This window comes from Vigna radiata, chromosome 7 (assembly GCF_000741045.1).
Source record: "Vigna radiata var. radiata cultivar VC1973A chromosome 7, Vradiata_ver6, whole genome shotgun sequence".
NCBI lineage: Eukaryota > Viridiplantae > Streptophyta > Magnoliopsida > Fabales > Fabaceae > Vigna > Vigna radiata.
This window is the reverse complement of record NC_028357.1, coordinates 44957451-44971297: the sequence shown is the minus strand read 5'-3', so window position 1 is coordinate 44971297 and position 13847 is coordinate 44957451. Positions and strand designations below refer to the sequence as shown.

General features: G+C 25.9%; 1 protein-coding gene across 1 annotated transcript; it reads right to left on the bottom strand.

The window, feature by feature from the left end:
• Positions 1 to 7662: 7662 nt before the first annotated feature.
• LOC106766748 (probable xyloglucan endotransglucosylase/hydrolase protein 23) lies at positions 7663 to 9009 on the bottom strand. Its single transcript, XM_014651489.2, has 3 exons — positions 8600 to 9009; positions 8257 to 8450; positions 7663 to 8148 (listed from the first exon to the last, which is right to left on the bottom strand). Exons 1-3 carry the CDS (start codon positions 8882 to 8884, stop codon positions 7749 to 7751), a joined length of 879 nt encoding a protein of 292 aa, XP_014506975.1. The 5' UTR covers positions 8885 to 9009; the 3' UTR covers positions 7663 to 7748.
• Positions 9010 to 13847: the final 4838 nt, after the last annotated feature.

The window sequence follows — 13847 nt, the reverse complement described above, 5'->3', positions numbered from 1 at the left end:
AAAAAGTGCAGTCAAATGCCAATATCTCTGATAATGATGTGTAAATGTTTTATTTTTCTTTAACCAATATTAGAGAAATTTTTATTGGAAATGACTAAAGTGAGTGCTTTCAANAAGACGANGTTATTCANTGAGTTTCTCACTNTTACAACAACTTCAATTAAATTCTGTTTTTCTCAAAGGTTGTCATTGAAGTGTAATTTACTTTTCTAGGTTTCTTATGTGTTACAGAAAAAACTACACGAAAATATAGAAGATTGATATGTAGGATAAGCTGTCGTAAGAATTTTGACTCTATTCTTCTATACAAAATATTATTTTCGCGTATCGAATAATATTTAATATCACTTTCGTCACATATATATCAAAAATATTAATTAAAAGATTATTCTAAATTGATCATCTTAAAATTGATCATCTTAAAGACAACTAGTTATATCCTAACAAATATTATTTTTATAAATAAAATTATTGTGATTAAAAGTTATAAATCATAAAAAATAATTAGTCATATTAGTAATTTTAATTTATACACTTTGTTTCAGTGAAATTGGTTTGAGGGTCGGTTGATCTTTCTTCTCTCCTCTCTTTGGGTCTTTTTAATCTTTTCTGAGAACACAATCCTCCGATGGGTGATGGACTTGCAAAAGACTCTGACGCTCAAGTCAAATATGTTGTATAAAGAGGTCTATATTTTATTTAGGATAACTCAAGATTATTTTACTTGAACGTTAATAGTATATTTATAAGCATCAGATATAGTGTATAAAGAGGTCTATATTTTATTTAGGATAGCTCAAGTTATTTTAGGTGAACGTTAATAGTATATTTATAAGCCTCGAGAGCATTAATTAATCATTAAACCAGACAATCAAATTCAATAATACATATTAATTGTCTATTAATATCATATTCTCGTGCAATATGACTGTTCAATCATCCATAAGTAGTGTATCTTCGCATTTAGTATGGTCATTAAACATATTAATTGGTCATTAATAATATTTTCTTTCTGATTAGTGTTTTTCTAACGACTGATCGGTTGCCTGTTTTGATTCCGGATTCTCCTTAACCGATCGATCACCGGAATATAGTACAACTTTATTTTCCAAATACCAATTACAATTTTATAATTAACATATATGTAAGAAAAATAAGTTATCATTTAAGTAACAACTTAAAAAATAAAAAACTCAAAGTGTCATGTTGGACTTTATTGTTAAAAAATCACACCGACGTCTTTATAATGTATCCTAAGCAAGATCTAGTCAAGATCATAATATTAAAAAAATACTTATTTTATTTGTGTTGTAGTTATGAATTAATGATAGTTCATTAATAATTTATAATAGTTAGATACATGATTAATTGATTTGCTATAATTATTCATAATTGATTATTATGTATAAGATTTAAATATTTAGATTAGTTAATTATTTGATTTGTATTTTTAAGTTGTATTTTCTACCTGTAAATATATTTTTTCTATTAATAATAAAACACACAAAAATTAATCTACGTTTTTTATTATGTTTTATTTTTTCTCTTTTTTTATTATTAGTTTTATTTTATAATACTTTATTAACATGATACTCTAATCCGAGTAGTGAGAATATTTTGTCTTTAAGAATAGTTCTTTGAGTGTCTCAATTTAGACTCTTTCTATTTTTCTTTNCATTTANAATTTTANCTTACATTCTTTTTTTTATAAGAATTGTTTAACTTTATTAATTTTAATCTTTGTCTTTTTATTATTACTTTTAATATGATTATTATCATCACGATGATTATTATTATAATTATTATTATATTTGATTATTTTTCTAACATTTAATATTGTTATATTAATTTTATACTTTCATAAGATGATCATTATTAATATTTTATGTGTTAGTTCTAAACATGTCAATTTTTGCAAAATTTGAAATTGTGACTCTTCATATTACAAGGAAAATTGTTTATCTTAAATATTACATGTTGAAATACTTTTAAATGGAATAAGTATTAGTGANGTCATTAATGAAATAAATAAAACATTTGAGCAACTAATTTACTCATGCAATAACAATATTGTAAAAAAGGATTTCAAAAGTATTTGGAGTTTATTCCAAGTCTCACAATAAAATTTTGGGTTAAATATGTTTTTAGTCCCTATACTTTGAGGCGATTTTGGTTTTAGTCCATTTTCAAACTATGGTACAATTTAGTCCTTCAACTTTAGAAAACTCTAGTTTTAGTCCTTTTTACCAAAATTTTTTAACTTTATTTGTTGTTCCAAGCACGTTTCTCAGTTAACATTGAAGCAAAAATGTGTTAAACAGTGTAACCAATCCAAATGCTATAATGAAAAGTGTTTGAAACAACAAATAAAGTTAAAAAAATTTGGTAAAAAGGACTAAAACCAGAATTTTCTAAAGTTGAAGGACTAAATTGTACCATAGTTTGAAAATGGACTAAAATCAAAATCGCCTCAAAGTATAGGGACTAAAAACATATTTAACCCTAAAATTTTTGATAAAAAAATCATGAGATCCGCCCAATTGGTTTTGTTAAATTTTCAAAAGTGAATAGAATAATATCTTATTTACATTTTCATAGTTGTGGTTGTGACTGTGTTAGTGATCATGATTGTCGACATAAACATAAAGAAAATTTTAAAAAGCATTTTATAGTCAAAAGTAGAGTAATAATGTGAAAAAAGAAAAATAAATGAAAAATATGATGAAAATATAAGTTATTAGTGATAAAAGGTCATTTTAGGTGTATTTGTAATACACCAAGCATCTTAGAAAATAAGAAAAAGAACATATAAATATATTTTGTTTATGAAGATGCTGGATTTTGATTGTGGCTATATAGGTGTCACCCATTTTATTATTGCTGTTTTCTTTGTTTATCTACATGAAAACAATAATCACTTCATGATGGAATAAATTCCACCAAAATATATGATTTAAGCAAAGTGAAGATTTACAAATGAGTTAGTAATTGTGAAAGCTTATTGGTGATAAAATATTGTGCACGTATGTGAGTGTGATTATTTATTTTTAATGTTTGAAAACTAAATTATATTAAAGTTTAAAATAAAAATAAATTATGATTTTGCATTTAAGAACTAAAATCATATTCAATTTAAAAAAATGTAAAGTTTTAACACTTTCAAAAATTATTTTCATAACCGATTGAAATTTCAACATCTCTATGGATTTATATAGAATATTAAATTTTTAATGCACATTAAACAGGACTTTCTAAAGAAAACAGACACTTTAGAAAAAAAAAAATACACTATTAATAAAATTCAAGGTGTGGATAAAAATTGTTTTAAATTAAATCATGTAATTTTTAATAAAATATTCAGGCCCAGTACACTTAAGCTCTCCTGGATATAAGCTGGCCCAATTGAAAGTATGAAATTAATCAGTTATTTTACGTAATATCCAATTCCAGATATTTTATTGTAAACTAATTTCGTCCTTAATATATATATTTTTTAAAAAAAATTAATATAAGTTAATATAATGACTTATCGAAATAGTATTGTTTAAATAACAACAAATTCTAAACTCGATTCTAAAATACATTGCACTTTATTTTACAATTGGAAAATCACTGGCTTAATGATTTAATTTATTTAAACGAAAAAATTAACTGTAGTCATATATTTAATAGTTCTATGTTAATATAGTGTATTAGGATACGACTAGAATTTATTTATAAGATAAAATTGAAAATTTTAAATATGAAATGAATTTATATATTTTGAAAGCATCTTCTTTCTCATTCTACGTATTTATTTCACACAAATAATAATTAATGTAGTATAACCACGTACATGAAAATATAAAAGTCATATTATTGTTTAGTTATTTTTCTTTTTCTTCTTTAAATTTTATCATATATTAAGTTATTTAAACTTTTCTTATTTAACTGTCATGGATCAATGGTTAAAATTAAGTTTCTTATTTCAAATTCCTTCCGGTCGACAAGAATTTAATGAAAGTATAACATGATAACTGATAAGTACTATTCTAAGGTTAAAATTTTAGACCTTACTAGCTATTGTAACCTACATCGTTAGAACATGGTTACTACAACAAAACGGAAAAACTAATTTTATTAGATAAAAATAAATCAGTATTATATTTTGATGGATTGGGATTAACATTTAGGTTAAAATTATTTTTTGTCCCTTTCGGTTTATTGAATTATATTGTAATTTTTGTTAAAATATTTAATTACTTTAAGTCTTTATATATTTATATGATGTTTTATATAAGTTACGTATAAGTTTGTAATTTTTTTTTTCACGTGTCTCTTTGTGATATTTTTTAATTATTTTTTTAGTTTTATTATTTTTTCGCATGTTAAGTATGTTTTGTGTCACATGATAATCTAAGTATCATGTGTTAGCATCAAAATTATATATTAAATAAACAAAATATGTAAGATAAACAAGTTACATAGACAAATTAGGCCATCTTGTTCAGTATATTTGAAAAGTGCAATGAAAAATGACTAAATTAACAAAAGTTGATAAAAAAAAGAGATTAATTGAATAAGAAAAAAATTATGACCAAATTGAAAAAACTCAACAAAAATAGAAACTAAACTAGTATTTATGCCTTTCTTTTTTTATTGAGCAATATTGTCATTCTTCAAAATGTGATGAAATTAGTAATTAAGTCTAATTAACAATTATATATTTTATATCTTTTAACTTAATTTTTCTACTTAAATCAATTTTATAAATGAAATATTTATATTTATAGAAAAATTTTGTATTTTATTTATTTTTATTGGTAAGTAAACTAAATTACACTATATTTTGGAGAGAAATATTTCTCCATTTTAAACAAAAGTGGGACTCAATGAGTAAAAAAAAAATATGAACTTAATTGAGTACAAGACAATGACATTTAACACTAATACTACCATGTGACACTCACACTATCACGTGACACTAATACTGTCACACAAGTGACAATATTATCAAGTGTATCAAATGATACAAGTAATAAGTGGAGAGTCCAAAAATCGTTTTCACAAGAGACTGTGCAATACTTGACAACTTTTACAATTCACTTTCAATTAGACAACAAAGTTCACAAAAAAAAAAAAAACTTTTTGTATTTTTATCAAACATTTGGTGTGGAATAAAATTTTAACAAATTATTTACAATTGTCAAAAATAAATTTCATTTACTTATTTCTCATACATCCATAAACATCTCAATTCCAATTTCATGTTAAAATCAACTCACAAGTATGCTTATATTATATCCCTAGAGACTTTGGACCTATGATAACTTATAAAAGTTCAATCTCTTGGATCATCAAGAAGTGAAATCATGTATTAAGTTTAAGAATATTCGAATTACTAATGAAAAAAGTTCTATCACTGGATACAATTTCCGTTACTTACTTTCAATTATACATTCAAGAGACATTTTTTAACACCTTAACAATGACAGTCAAGCCATAAGTGTTCAAGACACAACAAACCCTAAACATACAAATCAAATACTAACATTCAATTGGAAAAACATATGTATTAACTTCACAAAATACCTAATAAATCAGTTTATTAAATCTAATATCAATAAATAGATTTAACTCTCTATAAACCTAAGATACAAAATTAAAGAATAGAGAATAAATTAAAACCATAAATCAGAATAAGGTCTTTCTCAAAGTTTTTAGAAATTGTTCCATTCCTCTAATAAAACCTCTAGTATATTTAGCTGCATTTTGGTGACTCATATTCCTTCTTAACCCAAAATCATTTGTTTAAATTTAACTATGTTTTCAGTTTGATTACTTTTTAATATAATTATTTTTTAATTAAAATATTACCTACAAAATAAATTAAAATTATTTACAATAAAATAATAATTTCTTTTATTATTATAAAAAATCAATATGTGTTTTCACTAGTATTTATATAAAAATAAAATAGATATGTTTTAATATTCAAATTATAGTATATTTAATCAATTTTCATTTAAACAAGTAAAACTTTATCGTATAGGTTAAGCTACTCAGTACAAAATCCCTTCAATGAAGAAATTAATAAATTTTAGTTTTAATTTTCTTGTTAAAAATATCAGTCAAATTGACATACTAATATTCTTTTATATTCGATATAAACTTCTTATATATTATTCAAAAGTTTCAATTGAAACATAATATACCCAGTTCATTTAAGGCATTATCTGTGTTTTAGATGCTAAGAATCTATATATTTAAACTTTATTTTAACTTTGAGTATCATAACAAATATACTTTTTAAAAAATATTTTGTATATATTTAATTATTATAATAATTTTATTAATTAATACTAGTTCAATTTTAGTAGAATCATTAAACATTAAATTGGTATTAACCTATTTAATATTTGGTTTATTTTAAAAACATTGGTTATAAATAGAAACTAAGATCAAACCGCAGAGCACATCAGAAACCATATAAATAGGAACCATAATCAATAAAAAAAAACATACCCAATTCATTTGGACTATATTATGAAAACTAAAGTTGTAAAAAGAGAAAAAAATAAAAAATAACAAAACACATCGACTTCGTATGAAAATCACCTTTCATCCTAAACAAATTCACTCACTAACATTTAGGATATATAACATTTGTAATATATAAAGGGCTTAAACCCTCCTTTGATCCTAATATTTGTGCAAAAATCTCAGTTTGGTCCTCAAGTTTTGAACTGTCGCAATTAGGTCATAATTTTTTGAAAAATGCACACATTTTATCCCAACCTTGAACTAGTTTCAGACGGCGTTAATTGATCTTGAGATGTATTTTTTATTTTAGGCTTAATCCCTTCCTTGGTCCTTATGTTTGTGTGAAAACGTGTTCTCAAGTTTTGAACTGTCTCAATTGGGTCATAATTTTTTAATAAATGCACACATTTTACCCTAACCGTTAAGTTGTCTCAAACTATTCTTAAAAAAAGCGAGAGTAATCATAAAATAATGTTTATACTAATTCACTTTTATAACTTGTTCTATAACTTAGAAGAAAGTACATCGAATCCTTTTAATTGAATAATATTTATCAACAACAATACACATTAAGCAGCTTTTTTAGTCAATTTAGTACTTATCTAGAAGAGATCAATTACCTACAGAGTAATCTTAATTAACACAAGATTACTAGTTCTTAAAGCGTTTACTAATGGAAATTGAAGATACAAAAATTTTCTGGCATTTTTTCCGGATTCATGAAGGGTATCTATATTTTATTTCTTGACGCAACAGATTTTCCTTCACATATTAGCTTTCTTGAAGTAGGAAAACAGTTTCAAAAGGTAACGTCTAACATATATTGTCCCATTTTTAGACACTCTAGTTTTGGTGGAAGTAGTATAAGGTTGTCTATACAAAAACTGTTATCATGTTCAACTTTTAAATCATTACAGTTTGTATTTATAATTTGATTTGATTCATGCCTCATGATTCCCTAACACTGCAAGTAAGAGGAGTGTTGGTTGAGGTGGTCTAAGTTTTTATCCAGCAGAGAGGTTAGTCCTATGTAGCCAACCACAGTTTAAAACTCCCAGAAAAAAGATGTGTCGTCCCAAAATGCTTTTATTGCTAAAAATAAATACCCACTTTATTTATTTTCTATTTTAATAAAAATGATTACATAACACGTCCTCTGAGTTCAAATTAATTGCAGAAAGAATGACATAGACACACACAGATATACAAGAGCAGTGATTGTATTCTTATGATGACTTGGTTCGAACTGTGCATTCCAGAGGGAGACCCTGAGGGAATCGTTTTATGTCTGTGCAGTAATTGTAAATCATGTAATTCTTCTGCACCCATTTTAGCATCTTCTGGTTTGTGGCATCAAGCTGTTGAGATAGCCAAGTTTTATCAGAAGACCCCGAGTTGCATGAAGAGGCTCCATTGGACCAAACGCATCCATTCACTCTCAAGTTCCTGAATGATGCAGTGAATGGGGCTTGGCTCCAATCTGTCTTCACAAGCCCTCCTCTTGTTGCCCAATCATCAGCGTTCCATAGGCTTGAATATAACCTCATAGGTTGCTTCTTTGGGTAATCAACACCCGCACCCTCCAAGTTCTTGAACTCCCTAATTGGTCTACCATCTACATAGAATCTGAAAACAAAAACAATCCATGAATTCAGTTGAATATATAATCTTCCAATTTCCATGCAAGGCTGTATTAATTCAAGCATGCATGTTTTTTAGATTTCATCAACTTACACAACATGTGCAGGATTCCAGAGAAAGGAATACGTGTGAAAATCTGCAGTTGGGTCAAACCAGAGATAGAATTGCTGCTCTCTGTTACCCTTGCCTTGTGTATACACATTAGTATGAACAATGTAAGGGTCACCGCTCAGATTTCCCAGGAACTCAAAGTCTATCTCATCCCAAGATGACCCTTCTGAACGCAACTGCATCATGCAGAAATTATATACATCAGAAGAAGTTAGAACTAGCCAGATGAAAACTCGATAGGAATTTATTTGACCGCGCATGTTGTGAATTATTTTGGATATGTAGTTATTGAATCAGATGAATAAGATTGATTAACGGAACTCACGTAATAAGCGGTGACTGTGCCAGCGGAATTGCCAGGGACAAGTTTGATTTGCATGTCAATCTTTCCATAGAGATACTGGTTTTTGGACTGAAAGCCAGAGCCAGAGGCACTGTCAAGGAACAGAGTAAGAAGCTGACCATTGTTCAGAATCTTACCTCTGCCATTTCCCCAAGTGATATCAACATCTTGGTACAGGTTGGCAGCATAGGCAACCATGGAAGGCACAGAAATAAGGAAGGCTAGGACAAACCCAACCATGGTCTTGACGTGAGAGAAAACAACCATTGCAGAGGTTGTGATTAATGTAATAGTAAGTAAGACACAAGTGATGAGTAGGCAAATTGGTTCCCTCCTCCAATTTATACAAGTCTACGGGGATGTGTTTGAATAATGAAAGTTGGTTGGTGGGATGATGTGGGAATTCAACAGCTGTAGAGCAGTAAGTTTCATTAGCACAATGATCATAGTTTGTAGTGGTCCATTACGTGGTGCTTCTTATATTTTACACATTCGGCGCAGAGGCTATGAGTTCCTAGGTTTTTTCCACCAAAGCAAACCTGGGTTCATGTCTTGCAATGGTATTTTTTATTCTAAGGATTTAGTATTATCCAAGTTGAGAATTTTATAATGTAGTTTCTGGTACTTTCCACGTAACCTTTATGCTTGCCTAGTCAGCGGTGGGAGGGTTGGTTCATATTTCATTCTCTGACATGCACATAACTTCTAGAAAATGTACTGTTCGATTTCTATATCTATCTAGCAACTTCTCACATTCTCACACTATATGCTACAAAATATATACAATTCCACATCTGTAGGCGTGGTTATGTTAATGTGATGGAACTCACTCGAAACTTTGCTCTTTCTTATGTAAACTGATGAGGTCCAAATTGATAAAACGAAAGGAATTTGATGGTTATTATCAACCTGTTTTTCTTTTTGTCAAACACTACTGCAAAAAAATGTGATGTTTTTCTTTAAAGCGTAAACAACACGTTTTGTGTATACTTTCGTCCATTCGTGTACTGGGTAGCATCATACCCTATTATTCCATAGCTCAGTAAAAAAATCGGTAGGATTTTCTTGATATTGGAGAAGTGGTTTAATTTCATTCTCAAATAAAATTTATGAAAGTCTTATCAAACATTGATTGAATATTAATGTTCTTTAAACTTTCATCAAAATATAAATTATTATAACAGAGAAAATGGTTAAAGGATGTTCAACGTGTTAACATTTTTCTTTTTACAAATTAATATGTAAATAAAGTAATCTATTTAAAAATTATTTCTTAAAATGAAATTAAATTATTTAGAGCATATATGGTTATTTTTTGGGTTTATCATTCTATCAATTATTCAATTATCCAAAAATATTTATTTTACGCTAAAATATTCATGTATATATGAGTAAAGGATTTGAAATCTTGTATTAATTTGTTGTATACAAATAAATACAAACCTCATTTATAATTGATCTAGACTTGAAAAATTATATTACAAAGTTGTTCAAATAAAGCATTGACTCTAAGTTTGTGTTTGGATTTAAGGGGAAAAGAAATGTGAAAGTGGAGCTATTTGGATTAAAGAAAAATAGTGAAAATGAAAATAAATAAGAATAAAGTTTACTTATGTGATTTGTTTGATATATTTTAAAAAATAATTTAAAAGAAAATATTAATAGTGTAAACTATATTAAAATGAAATGTGAGTTATTATTTAAAATAAAAATTTAATTAATATCAGGTAAGGATGGAGGAATCAATCATCTAAGGAGAAAATAACCCATGAACAATTATTAATTGATAATTAATCTGAACAATAACAACTATTTATGGGCAAGGAATAGTCATTGATTGGAAATTAATAGGAATAATGAAAACATTTATTTATTGGTAATGAGATATAAGGGTATGCTTATTTTAAATTTTAATATTTATAAATATATACAAATTATTGAATAAATTAGGCGACAAAATACTTTAGAAAATTGTATTTTAGAATTGATGATGCATTTTGATTATTTTAATATTAAAAATTTAAAGTATAAATACAGTTTTTATAAATGAGTTTTATTATTTAAAAACATATCTACTCTTTGAAAAATCTTTCTCATAGAGATCTCTTCTTTCTATCTAAGTTTTCTCACCTCCGGTTCATTTGTTTGAAAATCGAAAATGGCTTGAGTGATCCTTATAGAGAACTCTTTATTTTTGTTTGTTCAGTTTTTTTAATAGAGTAATTTGATTTTCTACTCCTTTTCTTGGCTTGTATGTTTTTTCTGCACATGTGAGTTGTTTTGATTCATATGTAATGTTTGAGTCTTCTGTACAAGTTTCTATTAATTAGTGATTCTAATGGTATGTCTTGTAGTTTTTTTATTTGTTTCTAGGTATAGATAAGACGTATTATGAGCTTGAAGTGATTTAAGACTTCTTAGATAAATTGTATTTGTCTTTTAGGTAAGGGAAACTGATTGCACAATCTTCATGTGATTGATATCTTATAATTGCTAATTTTTTGGTTCTACGTAGTTTTGCCTGTATGATTTAATTATGTGATTGAGTATGAGATGTTGAATTGAAATTAGGTTTTTAAATTGGCTTACTTGAATTGTATGATGAAATTGGAAATGTTGTCTCATTGACACATTACTATAGAATTGGTCATAGATAGCGCTTAATAGATAACGCTAAATGTTTTATCTTTATCAAATATTATGAATACTTTCTTAACAAAATTTTACCAAATATTATACCATCAATTTAACATGATTTCTGACAAATATTGATTTTAATTTTTAATTTTCAACTAATTATATATATCCAAAAATATAGAACTATATTTAATTTTTCTATGTTTGGAATAAATCATTGATAGTTGTAAGTTGAAAACAAAGATGAATCACCACATATTTTTAAAGGTTGAGATGGTTATAGTCTAGATTTTCAAGTGTCTACCGTGTTTTTTTATGTTATTCTAATTTTAGTCAAGTTCATGTTTTTTTATCACTTTTGTACTTACATCTATATGAAAATAAAATGGTTATTTCATTTACTTTATTACTATAATAAATATTAAATATTAATTTTTTAAATATTATATCAGTTTTTACTAAAAAAAATCACATATTACTAACAAATTATATGTTTGTTGATAATAACAAAATTTTGTCAATAAATTTTATCATTGAATTGCATAATTTGTTTATAATTACTAACAAATACAAATTTATACGTAAATATATGTCGATAATTACTGACAAATTTTGATCGTTATTAAAATCTATTAATTGAGATTTCTTTTTCTCCTCTTACTATTTTTCTTTTTTTCTTTCTTTTTTTTCGTCGTCTTCTCCTTGTCGCGCTTCCATAGTAGTTGTTTTTGTTTTTGTCGCTCTCAACTCTTTCTACTTTTTCTTTTTATTCTTCTCTCTGTCTTTATCCTCTTCATCTTTCTTCTCCTCCTCTTTTTCATCTAACTCTATTATTACTGTCATTTAGCAACTATCACAATATTGCCACCATGGTCATCATGTCTCTTCCTCTCCTATTTTTCATATTTCATTTTCTCTTTTTTTCTTTTGTTCTTCTTTCTTTCTTTTCACTCATATTTCTTAAAAAAAACTTAATCAGTCTTAAGAAAAAATTTACTACTCATTTTACTAATCGAGAAATTTGTCCTCGCTTAAATTTTTAAGAAAGTATTTGTTAATAATACAGAATCTAATTTATCAATAAATCTAATTTATAAATTTTACTAATAAATTAATTATCGACAAAAATATTTATTAATAATTTAAATTCTAAAATTTGGTAAATACTATCAATAAATTTAGATTTGTCCAAAACAAAATCTATTTGCATTGATAAAAATTAGTTAATAATTACAAAAGATTTTGTAATCTTAATTTATAAAAAAAAACTCTATTTTTGTTTTAATTTTTTTATAAAAAAAACAAAGAGATTACATCTTAAATAACAAGTACCTAACAAATATCAAGATATGATATATGCTAATAAGTAAAAGAAAATATAGCAATAGTTATTTTCTTAAAATTAGAAACATACAATTGTGGAAACAAAACATATAAATAAGTATGATATTTAAGTATGTTACCAAAATGCTTGATTCCCAACTATATATAAATAAGATTTTATTGATAGAAACAAAACATCTTTCACTTTTAAAGATCACTTAGCTTTAAATTATATTACAATAGAAACACTTTTAATGTTTGTACATATCATGTGAATTTTTTTTTTCTATATCAATTAAAGACGTATTGGACAATATGACACCAAATTAACTAGTGGTAAGTGGGAAACATCAATAACAAGACCAGTCTTATGTTATTGTTAACTTTGCGGGAAATTAAATTACAATTCACAAAATTGTTAATTTTTTTACGGGGATTAAATTAGATATAATTTAATTTATAATTCACATTTAAATTAAAAGTGTGTTTAATATTATAATTTTCACACATTTTGATAGTTTCAAATGCAAAAATCTAACCCTTTACTAGGGTTAACCGTGTGGGTTGGTAGAATACCCATTTCAGTGTCTAAAATTTAAATGATCTTCATGGCCATCTGTATCCAGCTCTTCTAATGATGCCAAAAACCCCACATTAATTTGAAAACTACCTTTCATCTCTTTCTCTAGAATATTCTCATGCTTACCTACAGAATTGTTCAAAAATATATCTATTCATGATAAATTAAATTAAATAGTACAAAAAAAATTGTTCATAGAATTATTTGAATTAAACTAGATAATATAATTTATGGAATTAAAAATATATTACTAATTGATAATAACTTATATTAAAATAATTTAAATTTAATTAATTTCATATGCATGTTTTCGACCTAGTTTCAATCTATCTGCACCTCATGCTGGGTGTTTGGGATTGCGACATCGCTGTTTGAATTCTCTATAGCTGTCAAAATAAAATTATGCTCACTGTTTTGGGAATGGAGTATTGTCAAAATAGATTTGGTAAAAAAAAAAATTAAAATAGATCAAGTTGAGGTAAGGAAAATTATAATTTAAACCGAATCAAGTATTTTTATTTAATTTATTTCACCCGCAATTTAAATTTGATTTAAGCAGGACTGATTCATACATTTATGAACCAATTTATTTTTAAAATAATAATTCTATTATAAAATATTAAAATTGAAGTAGTATTTTTTAAATACATAATACATGCATTACAGTTTATTTATATCAATTTATTATAC